Below are 24,561 nucleotides of genomic sequence, written 5' to 3' on the forward strand. Positions count from 1 at the left end.
TAAGGGGTGGGTTTGGAACCACAAGAAGGGGGTGGCTGGGGAGGGATGCCCTATCCCCGGCTACACGCTGTTGGAAAGGGCACCCTTCCCCGACTGCTTTTTTATTTTATTTTTCATTTTTTGTTGTTGTTTTTTTATCCTACACTTATAATTTGTGTAAAAATATTTTTACACAAATATTTAAAGTTAGATAAAATAAAAAGTAAAAATATTTAAAGTTCCTTAATGGATAAAATAGAAAGTAAAAATATTTTTAAATAAAATTACCTTAATTGATTTTTAAAGTTAAAAACATTACATTTATAATTTGTGTCTACTTACATATGCTTGTTAAAAATTTGTGTCTATTTAATTATCGCTTTTGTTAAATACAAATATTAATAATTTAAAAAAAGCGATAATTATTGGCTTATTAATACATATATAATTATTTGTGTCTACTTACATATGTCTATTTACTTTTGGAAAATTTTATTAAATTTTTTTTATGTATTAAGTAAAAAGAATTAAAAAATATTTATTTTATGTCTCAAGTCCAAGTAATGATGCATAAATAAAAATTTATTTTCAATATTATTACAAAATATTATAGCTCAAAAAAATATTAATAAATAAATAAATAATACTCTACTTTGGTGAATTGATGTTGTGATATTATGACAATTAAATGTTTTTTAAAAATGTTTTGTTGTATTTTGTTTAAAAAATAAAAATTAATTATATAAAAATTATTTTAAACTTATGATGTTTAAATAACAACTAAATGATAAATAATTTTACCATTATATCAACACACTAGCGTATACTCTGCCTAAATGCGTGGTTTAAATAATATTAACAGTGTGTGTGAGAATATGTATATGTTTGCATGTGTGCGTGCGTGTGTGTTCGCGACCATGAAGGGGGAAAGTGGTCATCAACAGTCTCGAGGGGGGCGGACATCAACGGCAGCAGGCGGGAGATGGGGGGTTACGGGCGTCATGTCCGTTGGAGGGGCTGGCAGTCGCCATGGGGAAGGGAGGAGGGGGGGCTAGCGGCCGATGGGTTTAAGGAACTAAGGTTCCCTGAACCCCGAAAGTCGGGGAACCTGGCTCACGGGGTTCGAGGAACTCGGGATTCGGGGAACATCGATTCCCCAAACCTCGAAAGTCAGGGACCAAGGTTCCATAAACCCAGCGGTCGCCAACGCTTCCCCCTGCCCGTTGATGGTCGCCACCAACCCCTTCTCGCCCATCAATGTTCCCCAAATCCAGCAGCCGTCATAGGCGACCGCTAACGCCCCCTTTCCCTCACCTGTTGTTGATGGCTGCTTCCCCTTACTGTTAATATTATTTACATCGTGCCTTTAGGCACAGGTATACATTAGTATATATATAAAACAGCAATAATATATGTTATATGTATATATATATAACACAAAATAATATATATTATTATTATGTATAAAATATATAGTAATATTGTATTAATATATTTTTTATAATAACATTCAACATTTAATAATAAAATTTACATCATTCAACATCATGTTTATTTTAGTTTTTTGTCAAGTTTTAATAGCTTATTAGTTTTTTCAAACTAAACAAATAAATATTAATTGATAGGTTAAAAGTATATTTATTTAAACACATTATCAATTTAAATGCTATCTAACTTTTAACTTGAAAGCTAAATAACTTAAAAGCTATGAAAAAAATCGATAAGCCAAACGTCTTAGTCTGGTCTGGTGGAAAGGTTCCTTATAGGGAAATTCTATTTGCAACCATACGTTTTGCTATCTGTAATCCACTTTTAATATTCTTAAAGTACCTTGAGATGAAAACTCACATTTGTCATTCATTTAAATATTTGACCCTCAACCGCCCATCATTACTCTTTAAGCACGTGCACTCACTTTCTCAACCACCATCGTCACAACCACTTTCTCACCCACAACTGAACATTGCACAACCACTATTATTCAACACCGAGCATTACACAACCACTATTATTCAACACCAAATATTGCTCAGCCCAATTCTTTTCACCATAGCCAATTACCAGTTACTATCAGCGATGGATGATTATTATCCGCAAATATTTACGCAGAGTTTGACAAAGAAGATAACAAGTATTCCTATTTCGGCGAGAAAAAAACACAATTTACAACATTTATCACTAGTTCAATTTCATAATTTACATATACATACACGACAGATGAATTAAAAATATAAGATTAATTAAAAAATAAAAAATACACTGCCTTGAAAGCACGAATCCCGGGGTTTTGGTGATTTGGGGTTCCTTGAATCCTGAGGTTCTGGGAACCCCTAACCGCCCGAACCCCAGCGTTCTAGGTGTTCGGGGAACACCGAATTTCAAGGTTCGGTAAGCATCCCGAATCCATAAATTCGAGAAAAATTAATTCTCCCTCATTTCTCCCAAATTCAATTATATAACATATTATATAATGTTATACTATATAATATATAATATGTATATAGAATGCAATAGTATCCATTCTCCCAAATCCATGGGTTCGAGAGAATGGATACTATTATATACATATATATAATAATTTTGTATATAAATTATTTCGAATCATCATGACCCGAATCTTTGAATTAATATTATATTTATTTTTTCTTGAATTAATGTTGCTTTAATTTTAATTTTTTTAGTTAATTTTAATTTTTTATATCAATAAGTCAACCTAATCTTATCCAAATTTCACTGTACGAAATTAGGTAATTAAGTTCAATTTCAATTTTGTACATGATTTGCTTTCATATTTTCTAACATTGGTATCAGCTAAGTTATGATTGCTTTCATATTTTCTAACATTGGTATCAACTAAGTTATGATTGCTTTCATATTTTCTAACATTGGTATCAACTAAGTTATGATTGCTTTCATATTTTCTAACATTGGTATCTGTAATATTCAAGAACTTTAGATTGTTATTTTAAAGGAAAAATAGAAATTCGGGGAAAATAGGTATTTAAAAAGCCTGAAAAATTTACTGAATCAGCTGAAGGGAGAACCTTGAAGCTTAAATGCCTAAGGAAATGGAAACGCCTTTAATGAGCATAGCGAGGCATGATTTTTAAGACCGAAAGAAATCAAATCAGAAACCATTTTCGGTACAACTATGGATGGGGCTGAAAAATTGAATTCTTGTAGAAGACTCCCGAAATGATGACGGAAGTCTCAAGAAGCTTTGATTCGTCGAGTAGAACAACCTTTCAGTGACATCAGGAAGAAACGAGTAGGTTTACGACCAAAATGAAGAAACAAGCTTAAGTGTAATTTTCCAAAATTGACTGAGGGGGTCAAAATGACATTTTTTGAAAGTTTCAAGGGAGAAATGGAAAGATTAGAACTTGAGGGACTTAATGGAAATATTCAAAAGTTGAGGGGCTTTTGTGAAAGAGGACCAAAACAGAAAAAAAAAAAAAAACAGTGGGGCAAAAGTGTAAAAATAGAAAATCTTGACCATGGAATCCGACCAGGCCATGAGGGGTCGCTGAAAGTTGTTGGGTTCACGTGAGAGGTGGTTAGGGAGGGCTAATGAGTGATGATGAGCCGACAATGGCCATCAGAGTGGCCGAATTTTTGAGAAATTCGGCTAAGAAAGCTGGCTGATTTAGCAGCGCCTGCAACTTGCTTTTCAGGCACGGGTGGATGCTTTTAGGTCTATCCAGGGGAGGGGAGGACGTTTAAGGCAATAGGTGAGGACGTTTAAGGCATGTGTTGGCCGAAAATTTCAAAGAATTGAAGCTCGAAATCAAGGCCATTTTAGAACGAATTCAGAGGCAAGGATAAAGGACTTTTGTTACCCATAGGTTGGAGAGCATTTCTGGAGAATTTGGCGAGCAACGAAGTAGAAACGAAGGAGATCCAAGGCTTCACCGAAAACCTAGAGGGATCGCCTGGCTAAGTCTTCGAGCTTCAAGTTGATTGGCTTCTCGACCTCTTTTCGAGCCATCTCAAGTACCATCGTGATCGACTTGGTCTGGGCTTCGTCGAGATGCAAAAATCTTAATTTTCTGATGTACCGTTGCCAGAGAAGATGACCAGCGCGTGAAGCTCACGCGCAAGTCTCACTCGCCCTATCACGTGCTGGCGCGTGGGACCTTGTTAATTTTTGATTTTTTTTAATATTCTTGAAAAATTATTTTAAGATTTTCTGTGAAAAAAGATTTGGAAAAAAAGTGATGTAGATATTTATTTTGGGTTGTTAGTGAAAATAATTGGAGAAAAATAGAGAAAAAAGGCAAGAAAATTAAGAAAAAATAGTTTTTATTGATTTTTTAAATGAATGTCTTGTCTTTGGTGTCTTTTGATTTGAGGTGAAACAATTGGTGCGATTTTTGAAGTTGACACGAAAAATGAGGTAAGTTGCACGCTTTTCGAGGTATCTCGATTTTTGAGAAATGTGAGTGATTTTGTCCCTATAACCTGTAAACGACATGAATACCTTTCTATGCATGATATTTATGTATGTTATGGTCATCTTTGTCATATTTGTCCATATTCTATTGCATGAAAAGTTATGATATTCATATGACACGATATTATTGTCATATTGAAACTCATGCATGTGATTGGGATGTCGCCCTAAGAGTGTAGCTGTAATTCTCCAAGGGCAATTGATGGAACAATGTTAGGATTATCCTGCAGAGGTTCGAGATTCTGCCTAGGGTTCCGTGTCGGGCTGATGAGCTAGGGAAGTTACACTAGGGTATCTGTTTATAAATGTCCATGCATTATTCATTCATTCATGCTTATCTAACCCTCACTTAGAAGATTTCATTTTCTAATATTAGACTATATCCCTGGAATATTCAATATTCCAGGCGAGACAAGTGGTTGGAAAGGCAAGGAGATGATCGAGGCCTGATCGCAATGGAAATTTTGTGGGCCCATGTGAGGCCATGATCATTTATTACATTCAGTTGTATTGTTTAGATTTTTCCAATAATTGTAATATCATGTTGGGTGAACAATATGTATGTACCCAAGTATGTTATGTTTTCGAGGTTTCATGCAGGTTCTGATCTTGCTTCCGCTGATGTTAAAAATGTATTATTTCTTAGCTATGTTTTGGAGTGTTATATATAAAGTTTATATTGAGAATTTATTATTGATTTATGTTTAAATGGAAGAAAAAAAATCCTAACATATATTTTAATGCCTTAAAAGACAGGGTGTTATAGTATCAGAGCTAGGTTCGTTTTCAATTTTGTACCCCGCGGTTCGGGGAACCCCTTACCCCCCGAAAGACGAGATTCGGGGAGCCCCATACCCCCCGAATCTCGCTGTTCGGGGGGTTAGGGCTTCCCCGAACCGCGGGGTTCGGGGAAGCCCTAACCCCCCGAATAATGAGGTTCGGGAACCCTTAACCCCTCGAAAGAGGGGCATTACCTAGTTCTGCGATTCTGGGGAACTCTAATGAAGGAGATGGGGGAGGTATGCGAAGTGGGCGACGATGAGAGGTCGGCGGTGGTCTGTGAGAGTGGTTTGAAGAAGAAGAAGAAGAAGAAGAATAACAGGTTTTGATGCGCGAAGAAGGAGAATAGGAAGAAGACCAGGGTTTAATGCGAAAAAGAACAGTTTGGATGCGCGTGGGGTATGTTTTTTGAGAGATGAGTGTTTGGAGGATACATTTGATATATAAATGATTGGATAAAATAATAAATGTGCTGTAAATAGTAAAATTTACAGCACATTTAATATTTTGCGTGTAGTGATTGCAAAAGAGTAAAACTTATAGTTTCACATAGAATTTCCCTCCGTATAAGGTCGTTCGAAGGTGCAGAGTAAAACCCCGAAATGAAATGACAATCATACCCCTTAAACCCTGAAGGTGAAGGACGGCCTCACCAATACTATTACTAATGGCCAGGAAGGGAAGCAAGTAACTAGTAGAGAGTAATTGCGAAGATCTCAGATGGCTTCACCGGCACCGGTCTCTCTGCCATCTACGGTTTCTTCACGCTTTCCTGTAATCCTCTTTCTATCTATTTCCTTTTTCATCACTCAAATTTACACACACATACGCCTTAAGATATCTACATATTTAGGGCTCCTCTCTCTCTCTCTCTCTCTCTCTCTCTCTCTCTGTTTCTTGTTCAGTATGCGTCGCTATGCGAGCAGAATTATTATGATTTCGTGCTAGGGTTTAGGTTTTGAGGGTTGTAGTAAACCGCCGCCAAAGTTACTGTTATCAGAATCAGCTACAGCTACTTTTAAGTTTGAGACGTAAGAAGTTATGAGACAACCGGAATCAGGTGCAATTGAACAGGAACATCTACTGGAACTGTGTTCATAATTTCTTAACTAACTCTCTTCGAAAAGGGAAATTAGTTAGGAGTATCATTAATGTATGACATTTAGTGTAGAGTTCTGCTTGCAGTGGGAGTGAAACCAAGGCTAATCCGGACTAAATTTGTGCCTAGCATAAAATGGTTACCTTTTGTCAGATTTGTTTGGAATGGGCTCTAATTGGGCAGAAAAAGGCAGGCCCACGAGCAATTCTCAATCTTTTGCGATGAATTATGGCATATTTTGGATGAGTTCAACATATAGGGCCTCAAAACAAGAAGCTTTCTGCAACAACAACACTAGCCTTAGTTCCAGTTGGTGGGATAATCTTGTTCTAGAATTTCTGTCCATTAAAAGCATCATATTTAGCTACTTCTGATTTTTTTGACTGATTTCTTTGGAACTTCTTGAAGGTAGATCTATTCTTAGACTGGTTCTGGCATTTTTTTTGGTAAATATTGAATTTTCTGTCTAAGAAAGATTCTGTAATGTACTTCAATATTAAGAGTTGTATCTTCTATTTAGGATTAAAAAAAGAAACTAATGATATTATCTCATGATTTCCCAAACATATGTGTTATTGTATTACAAATTCATGAGTTTGTCCTTGGAATGTGATGTGCCCAAAATACAAAAGAAATATTAGCACCACTTGTTTGATAAGAAAGTTTGCCACAAACAAGAAAATACTAGTTTCGATTCGCCACGCTCTAAGATAGAAGAAGGAAGAGTGATAAGAATCAAGTAAATTCGTCACTAAACAAATAAATTGTTTAGATAAGAATTAAGATAAAAATGCTCTCTACACTTTCTTCGTAAAAATGTTCATGCCAAAACATTACAAGATCACACATATAAATACTAGTCTTAAAGACAAACCTAATAATTAAAGACAAACAACATCATTGTCTTTTTTTGGCAAAAGAGGGCTAATGATGATAAAAGACAAACTAAAAGCATAAAATAAAACATTATCATGCCACTTTTGACAAAGGAAGTTATGATTGCCTCTTTTGACAAAATGAGACTAATGATGATAAAAGACAAACCAAAAGCATAAAGAAAAATATCATCATGCCACTTTTGACAAATTGAGTTATGATGATAAAACACAATGATACAAACAAGACAAAACACTCTCAAACATAAAGGACAAATGAAGGGTGACATCATCCATGACATCAGTTATGAGACTTGGGCTTGTTGGAAAGACTTGAGCCTGGCAGATGAGCTGATTGCTTGGGCTTGATCATGGAGTGCCTAGGTTGCATTTTGGTTCTTGGCTTCCAAGCAAACAAGCAATCTGATTAATTTGGGCTTTAAATTCTTCACTTTGAATTTTAACTCTTCCAAATGGGCTGGAGTCTTCCCAATAAATAACTCAAAGTTCTTTTTGAAATTCTTTAGCCCTTGAACGAGTAATTGGCCCTAGGCTTACATGCTCTTGGACAAACTTTGCCTTTGTTTCTTTACTGTTCACATCATCATCCCTTGGTGGAATAGGATTTGCCCTCAAATCCAACTCTTCGGTGTCCTCCAAATAAGGTGTTAAATCCCTTACATTGAATGCTGTCGATACTTGATATTCACCTGGTAAGTCAATTTTGTATGCATTGTCATTCACCTTTTCTAATACTTTGAAAGGACCATCTGCTTGTGGCATAAGTTTAGACCTCCATTTGCTTGGAAATCACTTTTTTCGAAGATGAATCCACATAAGATCACCTGGAGTAAATCGAACTTGCTTTCTTCCTCTATTTGCCGCTTTCTCATAGGTTGCATTTCGCTTCTCTATTTGTTGTTTAACACTTTCATGCAACTTCTTGATCAAGTCAGCTTTCCTTTCTTCATCCAAACATGCTTGTTCATTAAGCAGAAGTGGTGCTAAATCAAGTGGTGTAATGGGATTAAATCCATAAATCACTTCGAATGGAGAATGCTTGGTTGCACTATGCACACTCCTGTTATATGCAAACTCAACAAAAGTCAAGCACTCATTCCAATTCTTCAATTTTTTATTAACATCTCCAAGTAAAGAAGAAAGTGTACGGTTTACCACTTCGGTTTGTCCATTGGTTTGAGGATGACAAGCGGTACTAAAGAGCAATCTTGTGCCAAGCTTCTTCCACAATGTCTTCCAAAAGTAACTCAAGAATTTTGTGTCCCGATTAGACACTATACTCCTTGATATTCCATGCAATTTTATAATGTCTCGAAAGAATAAGTCCGCTACATGAGAAGCATCATCAGTTTTGTGACAAGGCAAAAAGTGAGACATCTTTGAGAACCTATCAAGGACCACTATGATTGAATCATTTCCTCTTTGTGTTCTTGGCAGTTCATGCACAAAATCCATACTCACATCTACCCAAGGCTGATCTGGAATAGGTAATGGTATGTATAACCCATGAGTAGCTTCCTTACTTTTCGACTTCTTACAAGTTACACACCTTTCTAGCACTCGATGCACATCTCTAATCATTCCCGAAAGTGTTCTTTAATCAGCTCCGGAATAGGTAATGGCATGTACTAGTGTTCTTTAATCAACTCTAAAGTCTTCTTCTCACTGAAATGACCGGCTAAACCTCCCTCATGTGCTTCCCTCACCAAGAGTTCCCTTATTGACCCATTAGGAATACAAAGTCTCCCAAATCTAAACAAGTACCCTTCATGCTTGTAGTAACCATTAACAACCCCTTTCTCACAAGCCAAGTAAGTAGAAGCAAATGTTGGATCATCTACATACTAATTTTTAATCAATTCAAAGCCTAACGGTAAAGAAGCAAAGTCAAGGGTTATCCAAGAGCATGTAAGTCGGGCCAATTACTCGTTCAAGGGCTAAAGAATTTCAAAATGAACTTGAGTTATTTATTGGGAAGACTCCAGCCCATTTGGAAGAGTTAGAATTCACAGTGAAGGAGTTAAAATCCAAATTAATCACATTGCTTGTTTGCTTGGAAGCTTAGGACCAGAATGCAATCTAGGCACTCCATGATCAAGCCCAAGCAATCAGCCCATCTGTTAGGTTCAAGTCTTTCCAACAAGCCCAAGTCTCATAACTGATGTCATGAATGATGTCACCTTTCATTTGTCCTTTATGTTTGAGAGTGTTTTGTCTTGTTTGTATCATTGTGTTTTATCATCATGACTACATTTGCCAAAAGTGGCATGATGATATTTTTCTTTATGTTTTTGGTTTGTCTTTTATCATCATTAGCCCCATTTTGTCAAAAAAGGCAATCATGATTCCCTTTGTCAAAAGTGGCATGATGATGTTTTACTTTATGCTTTTGGTTTGTCTTTTATCATCATTAGCTCTCTTTTGTCAAAAGAGGCAAAGATGTTGTCTGTCTTTAATTATTAGGTTTGTCTTTAAGACTAGTATTTATATGTATGATTTTGTAATGTTTTGGCATGAATATTTTTATGAAGAAAGTGCAAAGAATATTTTTATCCTAATTCTTATCTAAGCAATTCATTTGTTTAGTGACGAATTTACTTGATTCTTATCACTCTTCCTTCTTCTATCTTAGAGTGTGGCGAATCGAAACTAGTATTTTCTTGTTTATGACAAACTTTTTTATCAAACAAGGGGTGCTAGTAATTCTTTTGTATTTTGGGCACATCAGAATGCTATCTAGCCATTGTCAATTTTGACAATATTTAGTTTATCCTTTTGAGTTGCATCAATGTGGGCATGCAAATGGATTGATTTCAAAATTGTTCTCTTGGAGTAGGGAAAACCTTGACCCTAGAATTGGTGGATGCTTCTCAAAGAGAATGAATAAGAACACAATTGAAAAGGACAACTAACTTTGCTGATACAATGTGCTGTGCTGATGCATTTGTTATGGTTTAATGTGACTATATGAGCCATTTAAGCTAATGCTCCATCTTTTTCAAGCGAGGAAGTGGAAGGAGAGAAATTTTAGATGGTGGAGAATGTCCCACCGCCACAGAAAGCGCATTCCAGTGTCTGGTAGATATATTTTTATGTATTTAGCAATTGGCAACTTTTGTTGATGTGGGGAAAATAATCTTCTGACCTGTCAGAGCATGATGTAGTATTCATTTCTTTTTTTGGTTTTGTGAATTCCCTTGTATGCATTTCTTGTTCTCATACTTAAAATTAGGATATAGGCTCATTTGATTTATACATTCAACAAAGACTCCTCCAACAGCCTATTGGTTAGGAGCATAGCTTTGCGTTTGGTCATTGACACTTATTTGTGATGAGTTTAAAAATAACTTGTAATTTGTGAAATGATATGCAGAACTGAGAGAAAAGAAGAGAGGGAAAAGAGAGATTGGAGGCAAAAGCTGATTCAATTATATTCAGCTAGGGACAAGTATTTATACTAAACTATTAGCTAAGCTAGGTACAATGTACAACTAATATATACAGCACCTAATACAGTCAAACTAATATGTTCTCTACATAATTATTAGTTTTTGCTGTGTCCTATAGTTTATGATGATCCTTGTTAAGAAAATTAATCAAATTTGCTGCAAATCTTGATTATTTGGAAGAACATTTAGAATTTTGAATATTGAGCTAACCTACAATCTTGTAAATTGTAGCATTAGGATGCAATATTTATTCAGTTTCTTGAATTTGATGAACTAGTGGATAAATTTCATGAACTTGAGATACTTTCAACAAATGTACTAAAATAGTGACGGTTTCACTTGAAAAGTTTAATTCTTTTCACTCACATTGTGCCAATAAAATAACAGAGTTTGGATGCTCAGTAATGCTTTTAGTTTTGAATTTTACTATGGCTTCAACTCTTTTTAGAAGTGTCTGTAAACCTTTAACTAGCTTTTAATTTTAAGCTCTTTTTAATCCATTAAAATTCTAAGCACTATGATAAATTTGATTTGAAGTCCACCAGTAAGAAGAAAGGGATTATTGAGTGAGCAAAAAATTATTTGGCAGGCTTTGCAAAGAGTTTCCATGGCTCTGTATGAAAATTTCAGATTCTGTATTTGAATGATAAGATTTCCATGCCTATAGCTTGTAGGATCCAACACTTGACCTACTATGTTGTCAACAGCCCTATCTATGTGTTTTTACGAGTTGCATTTTGTTCTTTCCTCTATGGCAGATTTTAAAAGAATTGTTAGAACGTGCAAATTAAAACTAGGATTCAGTGGTGAACATAAAATTCTGGTAGAGCATGCCTCAAAACTTAGTGAGAGAGGCAGGTATGCTGAATGGCTTTGCTGACACTAGAGAAACTTAGTTGTCATCTTAATGAAGAGGCAGTGAAAGTTCCTCAAAATTGATCAGAAATTTTTGGGAGTGTCCTGTTCAGAGTTAGGGGTCTCTACCCAGGTCCAAGACACTCTGGGTGTTGGATTCATGATTTAAGATTTGTGATTTCACCTTTTTTCCCTTTTATGCAGTTGCCCCTTTAGTTGTGTTGCTTTTATATATGGTTATTTGTTAAAACAAATGGATAATTGTTTTAGGAGTCAGATTCTCTTTCAGCAGATAGTCTGGCTAAGATGAATCAGTCTTTGGAGGAATAGAGAATTAGAGATGGTAGGTTTGTGGGTATTGTTTGAATCTTTTAGGAGTAAAGAAGTTGGTTTACCTCCCAGAATTAGGCAGGCCTACTTGGTTTGACATTGCTTCTACCGTTTTTGAGTTTGTGAGAAATGGAGAAGATTCTAAATAGGTGGAACTCCTTGGTGTCTGACTAATCATCTGAAGAAACTGCTTCCTTTGGATGAGGTTTTTTGTAATTTTTTGGGGGACTGTGTAAGTGGTGGTTCTAGTTTGGAGGATTCTTTGAATCATGTTTGATTGTGTCACTTTTGATTGGGGGAGACGTTCTATGATGCTACAAGCTGGGCAAATCTCATGGCAGTGCTGATTGGTATTAAGGTTAAGCCTTCCCCAATCGGATCCAGTTAAGATTTGTCCTTCATTTAAAGGCACTCCTAGGAGCTGCACCTATTCTAGTATCTGATCTGTGTCATTTGGTGTCATTGTTTTTCTGGACTGGTGAGTTGAGGGCTTGTAAGCGTTATCCTCTTGTGGATGGGATGGAAACTGACTTTTCCAATTTACCTATTTCTTCTCCTGCCTTGGCTTCAGTGGGACGGAAATGGTGTCTTCACTTGTGGCTTTTCCCAGGGAAGCTTGGACCTATTCTGCCCAGACAGCTTGTGAAGCTTTTTTAATCCCTAAATTGAGGTGTGTTAAATTGTGGGGACTGGGTAACAGTTGCTAGTGATACTGGTACTTGGGCTTGCTGTCTTGGCAGAGAGCTTCTGGGATGGAAAACAGGGTGATAAGGGAGAAGTAGGAACTTGGTCTAGGTCCAGTTGGTGGCTCCTTGTCTGAACATCTAAATAGGGACCTTGTTTCTTGACATCTTACTAGCTCCTCACTGTTGAATTATGAGTCAAGTTTCTTGGACTGTGACCTGTTAGCCATAGTGGAACCTACATGAATACCACCAAGTCAAATCATGTTGTACTATGCACAACTAAAGAGTTTAATACACACATTAGGTGGAGAAATTAAAATCTGATTGAGGTCTTCCATTCCTAGAACTTAAAAAGTATTTTCCTCTCAATCACCAGTTTGTGGGCATTTAATAGAGTTTCTAGTGTTCTATATTCAGCTTCAGTTTTAGTTTTTGTTTTCATTAAAAAAGAAAAAACAAAAACTTAATATGTTTGATAACTTTTTGGTTTTTTTTGGCTGATAACTTTGGTTTGTTGCCAGCTTTGTTGTTAATTATATATTGGCAATTATATCTATACATGTATGTATTTTCTCCTTCTTTCCCTGTTTCCCGTTGTGGTTGATGGGCTCTGGCAACTCCCAGAGCTGGTCTGGGAGTCTCCAGGTGCAGCAACATCCTGAAAACTTTCACATGGACTTGCTGGTTCTCCTGCGACTGAGGTTGCTAGTGGTGGGGAGGGAAAAAAATAAAAACAAGATAGAAAATGTGAAAACATCTTTTTATTATTTTCATTTTTTTTGTTAATTTCTGAAAACAAACTAAGCAATCAAATGCCATTATCTATTTTTGTTTCCAAAATAATGAGAAAAGGGAAGGACTACCAAACATCTTTTTTCTTGCGTTCTTTTTTTTTTTTTGGGGGGGGGGCCGCTAGGAGAGCATCATCTTGCTTTTTTTTTTTTTTTTATTTACAGAAAAATAGACTAATCTTCTGCAGATGAAGTCAGATGCACAAAGTCAGTAGTTGGCAACAGTATCTTTCCCCAGTTGCTAGGATACAAGCTTCATATGGCCAATCAAACATGTGAATGATTCATCTGCCCAATCAATTATATTATCATGATTGTGTATAACAATGGTGTAACACCCCGTATCGCCGGGCGTGTCACTATAAGGGTATTTTTGAGAATTTTTTTTTTTTTTAAAATAACATCACGCGCGGTGCTTCATGAACAATCTTTACATGCTCACACAGGATCTCGAAAACCCCAGCCTTGCCCGTTTAACTTAACAAGATCAATAATTTTAACAACTAAACGAGACATATCATAACGCACCAGATACATTAACATCAAACATCGAGATTCTTACATAACATTTCCATAATGGAATACATATTACAGATAACCAAATGATAACAATGTTATCGTACAACTATTTATACACACACTGGAATACATACCAAAACCCCACAGTTTACAACGACTATCAATCTAAGCACCGTTAACCTTCAATCGGCCATGTCCTTGTCCTCGCAACAGTCCCTGACTGGAACATTGAACGTTCCAGGGGTATAACCCAGGTTAGATGACAAAACATCTAAGTGACGGTATGAAACAGTTTACATAATGTACGAAAAACATACGAGCATGGCATACACAGACAAAACGACATGCAACATGTCTATCTTGAGAAATCTCCCTGACATACTCAACCTCTTGTGGAAAACACCTTCCACACATCGCTGGGGTTGACCTTGCCGCGACATACTTAATCTCTCGAGTGCCCTACCGTGTCACTCGTTCACCAGGATTAACTTTGTCCCATTCTCAAGAAGATCCCATCCCGTCCTAATCCCCATACGGTCCCGACACGAAAATCAATACCCCGATGATATGAAAATCACATGCCATGCACCGACTCTTTTGCAAGTAAAAACAGTTGATACAATATACCACATGATCAATATGCAAATGATGCCATATATACATGAATAAAACGCATAAGCATAGCATCCTGAGTTCTGGTCTCGAGTGCCTTACCGTGTCACTCGTTCACCTGAACTCACATCAAGACATATCCAAACAAAGGTAAAACTAGAGTCAAACCACTCACCTCGAACATATTCGGATCGCCTCGATCCTCGTGCACTGCCTCGGTTTGCGTGCCAAACCACAAACCTTTGAATTTATGCCTAACCTCGAGCCACAATATTCCCTAAACACCATATTCAATTAAGGAAACATTAAAATCTATTTTCCTCAATTTTCCCACAATTTTCTCTATTTTCTCCCAATTTTCACCTTTATAATTCCAAAATAATTATCTCCTCAAATATTTTCCAAAATATTTCAACATGATAAATCCTAAAATAAATAATTAAAAATACTGGAACTGGAAATACCGATTTTGACCCTGTCACGCGCCCTCACACGCTCAGCGCGTGGGTGCGGTTAGTATATGGCGCGTGCAGCCCACGCGCCACCATCTTCTCCGATTTTTCAGCCACCGGCGACGACTCCGATTCCAGATCCGAGGGTACTCCCTAAAAGCCCTCTCAAAGTCGATCCAAGTGGTGCCATTTTCCGGCCAAAAGGATGCCGGAAAAGCCCCTTAACGGGCAGTTGCAGGCGGCCAGTGGCGGTCCGCTACCCTCTTTCGGCCGAGTTTAAATCGGCCTTAAAACTCACCCAAAATTCTCGCAAATGATCCCATTCTCTTCTCCTTGACACAAGGATGAAAACCCCCTTATTCACTCTCTCGAAATCATTCAAAATCACGGCCGTTCTTGATGCCAAAAACCAAAACCCTCGGCCTCCTTTTATACTCGAAAATCGACGTTCTTCTGGCCAATCACCGGCCATAACTTGGTCCCCAAGCCTCTTAGCATCAGTCACTACCTCCCCCAGGTCGCCCTTGGCCGTCCCATCGCCGGATTTGGCCTCCACGTGCGGCGATTTGCGGTGGCCGAAATCCTTCTTGCGTTCACACTGTGCAATTTTTGCTAAATTGCACTTTAGCCCCCTGTTTTCTTCAAATGCCATTTTTGCCCTTTCCATGATACCCCTGATAACTCCAACTATACCACTAAGACCCACAAGATTAGTACTTCTCATTTGATCCTCGAAACTCCCCAAAAAATTATCGTTTTGACTTCCCTCTGGTAAATTTAGAAAATTGCACTTAGGCCCAGCTGATCAATTTGACCTCAAATCCATTCGTTTCAACCCGAAATCACTTAAGGGTTGTTTTATACATAAAATATAGGTCCTTAGCATGCTCCGTTGACCTTCCGGACGTCTCCTACATCGATTTGTTTTTCTCAGTCCTGTCGTCAGCTGTACCGAAAATTGTTTCTGATCTCACTTCTTTCATCACTAAAAATCATAATTCAATTCACTTGTCGATACTATACTATTTTCTTTGGCTATCTAGGGTCCGGGGTACTCCCTCCGATTGATTCGGTTGTCTAAAGCTGCGATAGTGTACCCTATAGCCTCATTTTTCCAAAAATTCCATTTATGCCCTTCATTAAATATTATTTATGACCTCAAATCATTCACGGGTATTACATTCTCCTTCCCTTTAATAAATTTCGTCCTCGAAATTTGGTCCGTGATAATTGAATCACTACTATTGCCAATGACTCCCAATTGAAATGTCCTAAATATCATTTCTAATCCTTATCAATCATTCATAACTTATGTCCTAACGCGATCCATGCTTACCAAGCATCTTACTTACTTTCCAGAATATCCCGTTGTAGTTTTATACCAGCGTCTACAGGAATTCCAAAGTTATTTATAAAACCCAATATCACTTCTAATTGAGTCCTCAAAACCTATTTTTATTTGACTAATAATTCTCCCAACCCATTCTTATACTAAGGCATATGCCACGATCATACAGAAATTGATAACATTGAACTTTAACTCGGCTGCCACGATCGCACAGAAATTGATAACATTGAACTACCTCAGCTGTCATGATTGCACATTAACTTTGAGATAATCTCTTAACCTCTTGCGGCTGGTTACGCAAATCATCAATTTAGGTTTATCCAGAACACAATTTTTTTCTTACGATAACCTAACATTCTGGCATATTACTATCTTTCTTTCAAACACTACCTATCATTCAGACCAGTTGTCTCAACGCAGCACTCTCATTGTTTCAATTCAATTTTCACAAACAATATTCCATAATTATACCTTAGACACATACATCATTTGTGGTATCCAACCTAGTACTGTCAAATTGCTCTATCAACTAAGCGATGTTTTCCTTTATCTTCCCATGTGAGAAACAATTTCTCTATTAGGTCAGACAAGATCCCTGATCATCTTCGATCCTAAGAATAGATTTAATCTCGTCCCTCTTAGCCGATCCAGTTTTCACACAACTTCTTTAAAGGAAAACCTTACGAGACAACTTTTGATTCTCACTGGATTTTTCGGCAACACTTAGCAAAACTTTAATAGCTTAGCCTACTATCTTACAACCCAAATAAAATTTCCATAGTGGAACTAGAAACTCTCATTTTCCTTCATAGCATCTCATTACATGCTTCCTGAAATCATAACATGTTTCTCGAAAAGAGCAACACTTTCGTTTCTTTATCGACTTATAACTTATTACATCTTTATGTCAATTTTCGTCCCACTCTAAAGGTCAACTCATGCTTTTGAGAGTACCAAGATATACCTACCATTGCTCTAACCTTTTTATATCACCAAAGATAAGATTTAAAAATTTAATCGAAGACAACTGCTCACAATTAATAAACATACGAAACTAAAAGTTAAGTCAATAACTAGAGCTAAATTTATTTCAAATGCCACATCCAGGGAACATTTTTTTCCTACACAAGTTCGTAACACACACCTGTATCAGGGTTCGTTCCATCCCTGGTTAGGACCTGCCTTGATCTATGAACACAATTACTATTTCCTTCCTCCAACTTTCTCCTATCTATCGACTATCATAATCCACATAGCAATTATTCCGCTTAGGTCATCTTCCAAGCTTTTACCCTTTTCCATAATGATTAGGGATCCTGCCATGCTCCGTTTCCTTGGATCCTGGACTCTAAACCATACATAACATCCTTAGTGTTGCCCAAACTTTGGCACCTGACCGTCTCCATAGTTCACTGTGTTGCTCTGACTTGTAGGTATCACACCCCAAACCGCGAGCCAACCACCAGTCATCTACCTTGGTCCCTAGGCTCAAATCCATTGTTACAGACCAAACACCAATGGTGTTATTGCTACGCTAGAACTCCTTATTCTATCTCCGAGAGCTATAGTGGTTCTTATTAATACTAGTCCAATTTCTTGATCTCCTGGATTCTCATTTTTCTTTTCTAAAAATATTACTCAATTGAGTGGTGCATCCTTATCCCAACCATTCTCAGTACTTCAAATTTTTTTCTACAATCTAATCTTCTTTAATTTCCATCTTGACACTGAACCTCTCTTTCTTGTTGCTACCATTATAGGTGCTGTAATCGTTTCCTCCAAAATTTATTTGAAATCCATCCAGCACTACTATCGTATTTCCACTCCTTATGTCACAATCATGTGCTCTATCTATCGCAAATCTAGTTCTAAAAGCTCTGCCCTCCTGTATATGTTTCTAACATCCTATTTCAACTTGACACCTCACTTTTTGAATCACCAATCCCATTTCTCTCTTTGAATCCATTAGGATCAACTTCAATTTGTTAAGGTCTAGTCATATCCCAAGATATCCTTACGAGCTTAATCAAGTTTTAAGAAGTCCTATCTCATTGCCCGGTGCCTTAAAACTCAAGCCAAGACTTTTATGATTACCTCCTGGTCCTTAACAATTATTGTGCTAACTATGTGGCTTATAAGAACTTATCTTTCATACGACCCCTTGGTGTGCATAATTTTTGATCTGGCTATCGCGTACCTTGTTAGCTCTTTTCTTCCGAGTTCTAACTTTCCTAAATCAACTAAGGCCGATTCAAGCTTTAGATGTAAGCGTCTCCTCAAGTGGAAATATTTATATCCCCAAGTCTATACAGTACGCTTAATTTTTTTTTTTTTCCTTAGAAACATTAAAGTCAGACTCGTAACTCTCGTATCCCAAATTTTTTCTAATTTCCAAGGTTCGTCCTAAATCACGAATCTCTAATCTATCGTTGATCCTTATAGTCTTAAGATCATCAAGTAAGGTTTCATTTTGCAAATCCTCTATAGGCCAAAAGATTCTTTCAAATTTCCAACGGAAAATTTTAATCCCCAAAACATGCGTACTTCACATTTCGTAACCTAGTGGTTTTCGGTCGCTTCTTGACCTTAACTATAGCTGATTTACGGTCGTTCCCTCTTTATCTTGTAGTCACTATTCGAAATTCCAAAATCCTAGATCACCAAGATTTCACTCAAAAGGAAAATTCTCACTATAACCTAGAGCATTTTATTCAAGCCAATTACTACCGAGAAAAACTTCTAAACACCTCAAACAAGAATTCGATCCTCAATTAGTCCTGATTGGATTTCCTCGTCTGATCCTGGGTTAACGTCCTTGTTACAACTATTCCTTTACTAAATCTTCCATAAGACTCAAATCTACACCTTGACTCTCTTTGTCCTTGAATAACATATGTAACCAAACACTTATGACTCGGTCTTACTAGCCATTTTCTTAAGATAATCTTTCCTTATTTCTTCTGTCAATAATTCCGATTTCTCTATCTCAATATTCCCATCAACAATTTCGGATTCCTAAAATCCTCAAATTCTATTTTCAAAAGCCTTTATCAAATCATCCTGGGTTGCTTACTGCAGATCGTTTCTCGGAATCTATATCAAGTCATCCTTACCCTCGATTCTTCATATCATCCGTTCGCAATCCTAATTTATCATTAGATTATATCATATCAAACTAAACATCCCCAACTCGCTTACTCCTAATAACCACTAGATAACCCAATCATTTAGTGGAAAATGATTTCGACTAATGATCTCCAATCTACAGTTTCCTAATCTCAGGGATCCTTAGTTAAGGCTACCGTACCAACCTTACATTCGAATCACATTGTTGGATGCTAACTCCCAATCCAACGTTCTATCACTTAGCAAGGTCTAGTATTCTCCAATTAATAACCTCAAGGATTTCAATCGAAAATCCCCAAGTCTCCAAGTAGGGATTTTGTTTTTATGATCTACCAGTTTCTTTTTCCTTAGTCTCCATTCAGGATTTCTAACTCAATCTTCAGATTTATATTGGCTTCAAGCCATTCTTACTCTCCCACGTCCCTTGACAAGTTTTCCTAGTAACCTCAACCGTTTCATTTATCTCCTCAGGATATGACTTCACCATTACTATCATGTCCCAATCAGGAAGTACTCAAACGATTTATTAAAATTCTTCCAAAAGAGATTTATACTATACTTCAAGTTGTACCAAACTTCCTAAAGTACTTATTTTTCCAATGTTTTGCTGATCATATATCTATATCCCTTCAACGATTCTTATTACTGGCTTTCTCACCTTCTACTGATGCGCCCAAAATATAAATAGAATTTGTCCGTCTCCTCTTGTTATTGAATGTATATTCAAATTAAAACCTCAAATCTCACCTCTCTAGAGTTTCCATACTACTTTCAACTATGTTCCGAATGTTTCTTAGAATCCATAACCCTGTTCTAAGTTCTCGTTCAACAGTTCTAACTTTTCGTTCAACAGTTCTAACCATGCTAAGTTCAACAACCTAGCTTTACCATCCTAGGGTTTTAACCTAGGGCTCTGATACCAATTGTAACACCCCGTATCGCCGGGCGTGTCACTATAAGGGTATTTCCGAGAATCTTTTTTAATTTTTTTTTAAAATAACATCACGCGCGGTGCTTCATGAACAACCTTCACATGCTCACACAGGATCTCGAAAACCCCAGCCTTGCCCGTTTAACTTAACAAGATCAATAATCTTAACAACTAAACGAGACATATCATAACGCACCGGATACATTAACATCAAACACCGAGATTCTTACATAACATTTTCATAACAAAATACATATTATAGATAATTAAATGATAACAATGTTATCGTACAACTATTTATACACACGCTGGAATACATACCAAAACCCTACAGTTTACAACGACTATCAATCTAAGCACTGTTGACCTTCAACCTGCCATGTCCTTGTCCTCGCAACAGTCCCTGACTGGAACATTGAACGTTCCAGGGGTATAACCCAGGTTAGATGACAAAACATCTAAGTGACGGTATGAAACAGTTTACATAATGTACGAAAAACATACGAGCATGGCATACACAGACAAAACGACATGCAACATGTCTATCTTGAGAAATCTCCCTGACATACTCAACCTCCTGTGGAAAACACCTTCCACACACTGCTGGGGTTGACCTTGCCGTGACATACTTAATTTCTCGAGTGCCCTACCGTGTCACTCGTTCACCAGGATTAACCTTGTCCCATTCTCAAGAAGACCTCATCCTGTCCCATACGGTCACAATCCCCATACGGTCCCGACACGAAAATCAATACCCCGATGATATGAAAATCACACGCCATGCACCGACTCTTTTGCAAGTAAAAACAGTTGATACAATATACCACATGATCAATATGCAAATGATGTCATATATACATGAATAAAACGCATAAGCATAGCATCCCGAGTTCTGGTTTCGAGTGCCCTACCGTGTCACTCGTTCACCTGAACTCACATCAAGACATATCCAAACAAAGGTAAAATTAGAGTCAAACCACTCACCTCGAACATATTCGGATTGCCTCGATCCTCGTGCACTGCCTCGGTTTGCATGCCAAACCACAAACCTTTGAATTTATGCCCAACCTCGAGCCACAATATTCCCTAAACACCATATTCAATTAAGGAAACATTAAAATCTATTTTCCTCAATTTTCCCACAATTTTCTCCTAATTTTCACCTTTATAATTCCAAAATAATTATCTCCTCAAATATTTTCCAAAATATTTCAACATGATAAATTCTAAAATAAATAATTAAAAATACTGGAACTGAAAATACCGATTTTGACCCTGTCACGCGCCCTCACGCGCTCAGCGCGTGGGTGCGGTTGGTATATGGCGTGTGCAGCCCACGCGCCACCATCTTCTCCGATTTTCTAGCCGCCGGCGATGGCTCCGATTCCAGATCCGAGGGTACCCCCTGAAAACCCTCTCAAAGTCGATCCAAGTGGTGCCATTTTTCGGCCAAAAGGACGCCGCAAAAGACCCTTAACGGGCAGTTGCAGGCGGCCAGTGGCGGTCCGCCACCCTCTTTCGGCCGAGTTTAAATCGGACTTAAAACTCACCCAAAATTCTCGCAAATGATCCCATTCTCTTCTCCTTGACACAAGGATGAAAACCCCCTTATTCACTCTCTCGAAATCATTCAAAATCACGGCCGATCTTGATGCCAAAAACCAAAACCTTCGGCCTCCTTTTATACCCCAAAATCGACATTCTTCCGGCCAATCACCGGCCATAACTTGGTCCCCAAGCCTCTTAGCATCAGTCACTACCTCCTCCAGGTCGCCCTTGGCCGTCCCATCGCCGGATTTGGCCTTCACGTGCAGCAATTTGCGGCGGCCGAAATCCTTCTTGCGTTCACACTGTGCAATTTTTGCTAAATTGCACTTTAGCCCCCTGTTTTCTTCAAATGCCATTTTTTCCCTTTCCATGATACCCCTGATAAGTCCAACTATACCACTAAGACCCACAAGATTAGTACTTCTCATTTGATCCTCGAAACTCCCAAAAAAAATTACCGTTTTGACCTCCCTCTGGTAAATTTAGAAAATTGCACTTAGGCTTGGCTGATCAATTTGACCTCAAATCCATTTGTTTCAACCCGAAATCACTTAAGAGTTGTTTTATACATAAAATATAGGTCCTTAGCATGCTCCGTTGACCTTCCGGACGTCTCTTACGTCGATTTGGTTTTCTCAGCCCGGTCGTCAGTTGTACCGAAAACTATTTCCGATCTCACTTTTTTCATCACTAAAAATCATAATTCAATTCACTTGTCGATACTATACTATTTTCTTTGGCTATCTAGGGTCCGGGGTACTCCCTCCGACTGATTCAGTTGTCTAAAGCTGCGATAGTGTACTCTATAGCTTCATTTTTCCAAAAATTCCATTTATGCCCTTCATTAAATATTATTTATGACCTCAAATCATTCCTGGGTATTACAAATGGCATCTGTATAACCTTTACTGTTTAGTGCTGTTGCTATGTAATTGTTTTCCATGTAAACTGTATTCTCAATCTAACATTCCTGCCAATGAGATCTCTTCTACCTTGTTTTGTGTGCTCAAGGATCATAGTTCAGAAAATCCCAATACCCACAGCTTATCAGTCACATGCATTTGGTTTCTTTTTGAGAATATTCAGACACTAGCCATTGTTATGTGCATTTTTGCATCGAGATGCTTGAGAGTTGGAAATTGGCAGGTTCATATTTCGGAGGACAGAATTAATTGTTGATCCTCTGCACAGATATTCAGGGGCCAACAATGGCAACTCTATAGGGGCTCAGCAGTATGTGCATGGAACTCCCGAACATCTGTCACTTGTTGTGTAAGACCTCCCACAATGGCACTGTTTCGTGAGCCTCCAAAAATCATGGTACACCTGAATAATTTCAGGGAGAGATTGTGGGAGGTTGTCCCTCGTTCAGTTAAAGATTTTCCCTGGAAGAAGACAGAGGATATACTGCTACAACAATCGCTGCTTGTTGGACGTGAGGCTTTGAAGTGGTTACTTCTTTTGCTGTATGTTTGTAGTTCAGTGTCAGATGTTATATACTCCATCTCTAGGAACAAAGAGTTAACGATTCCCTTTGGTCTCTTTGTTGGTTGTATGGTGGCCAACTTCTTGGTGGATACGTCTCAAGAATTGTTCCCTATCTCACAGGTAAAAATACTATCTGCTTTTGCATTTTCCTTCTGTTTGCTTCCATGCATGCATTTTCAGCTTTGTGTAAGCCAAAAGATTTTCTGTTGGGCAGGAAAGAAGTGTGCACTGGCACCTTTGTCGAATAGGTGGTTTTTTGGCTCTTGCAAAGATCATGCTTTCATATTACAAGGTACAAGGAGGAATGTTTCTCCTGCATGCTGCTAATGGTGGGTTGATGCAAATTCTGTGGCTCTGGAGAAACTCAACGGAGAAACAAGACATGGACACGGGCGATTACACTTTGCAGCAAGACAGTTCTGTGGCGCAAATGTTGGACGACTAAGTGGAAAGCAAGCTCTTCTGCTGAACGTTTGGAGTTTGTGTATCGCCGCCTTCTTTCCTCAAAATCGAGTTACTTGTAATTTTTTTGTAGTCTTTATGGGTCTTTGAAGTTTGAAGTAATAGTAATCAAAGACCACTATTGTACATCTGTTTGTGGCTATCAAATTTTGGACACACTGAGCAGTTGATATGCTGTAAAACTGTACTTTCTCCTCCTGTTTGGTTATCTATGTTTGAATTAGATGTGTGGATACTTGATCATTTTTTTAAATAAAATATTAAAAGAGTATTTCAACAGTCACTTTATTATCAAGATTTTATAGTACAAAAATAGTGTGTTCACTTACATAATAGAATAGATGTTATATCTAATAATTTTTAATTATTGTTTAATTTATTTTTTTTTATCCCTTTTACTAGTTAAAGACTTATTTCATATCATCCACCCGTCTTAATTTTATATGTATTTAGTTACATACACTTTATTTATCAAAGGCACCTATTTTTATTTTTTCTTCACAAAATGAAAAATTTGTAAAAATTGAAAACAAATATTAACAAACACAAAATGAAAATAAACAAAAAATTGAGAACCTCAACCATAGCATAAGCAGTAATAGCTGGGGAAAATTTTATGCAAGGAATTAGACTGAGGAGGTATAGAAAGAAAGTTGATAAAATGAGGAGTTATAATAATTTAATTGAAGTTGACCATTACAGCTTTGTATACATTTACTGGGTGATGATGAGACTCTACACCCATGCAGTTATCTCA

At 37.4% G+C, this 24,561-nt stretch overlaps 1 protein-coding gene across 2 annotated transcripts; it reads left to right on the forward strand.

Moving 5' to 3' along the window:
* The first annotated feature begins 5,824 nt into the window (after positions 1–5,824).
* Positions 5,825–24,082, forward strand: LOC127808378 (uncharacterized). Of its 2 annotated transcripts, none has more exons than XM_052346900.1 (3): positions 5,825–5,986; positions 23,046–23,462; positions 23,541–24,082. In XM_052346900.1, exons 1-3 carry the CDS (start codon positions 5,933–5,935, stop codon positions 23,667–23,669), a joined length of 600 nt encoding a protein of 199 aa, XP_052202860.1. In that variant the 5' UTR covers positions 5,825–5,932; the 3' UTR covers positions 23,670–24,082. The 2 variants fall into 2 exon arrangements, with proteins under 2 accessions (XP_052202860.1, XP_052202858.1); XM_052346898.1 differs by having other exon boundaries at positions 23,557–24,082.
* The last annotated feature ends 479 nt before the right edge of the window (positions 24,083–24,561 follow it).

Source organism: Diospyros lotus, chromosome 8, assembly GCF_014633365.1.
Source record: "Diospyros lotus cultivar Yz01 chromosome 8, ASM1463336v1, whole genome shotgun sequence".
NCBI classification, from domain to species: domain Eukaryota; kingdom Viridiplantae; phylum Streptophyta; class Magnoliopsida; order Ericales; family Ebenaceae; genus Diospyros; species Diospyros lotus.

Coding starts and splice junctions, on each gene's coding strand:
- LOC127808378 (XM_052346898.1), top strand. CDS start 5,933: ATGGCTTCACCGGCACCGGTCTCTCTGCCATCTACGGTTTCTTCACGC. Junction 5,987..23,045: donor CGGTTTCTTCACGCTTTCCT/GTAATCCTCTTT, acceptor TCCTCTGCACAG/ATATTCAGGGGCCAACAATG. Junction 23,463..23,556: donor AATTGTTCCCTATCTCACAG/GTAAAAATACTA, acceptor TCTGTTGGGCAG/GAAAGAAGTGTGCACTGGCA.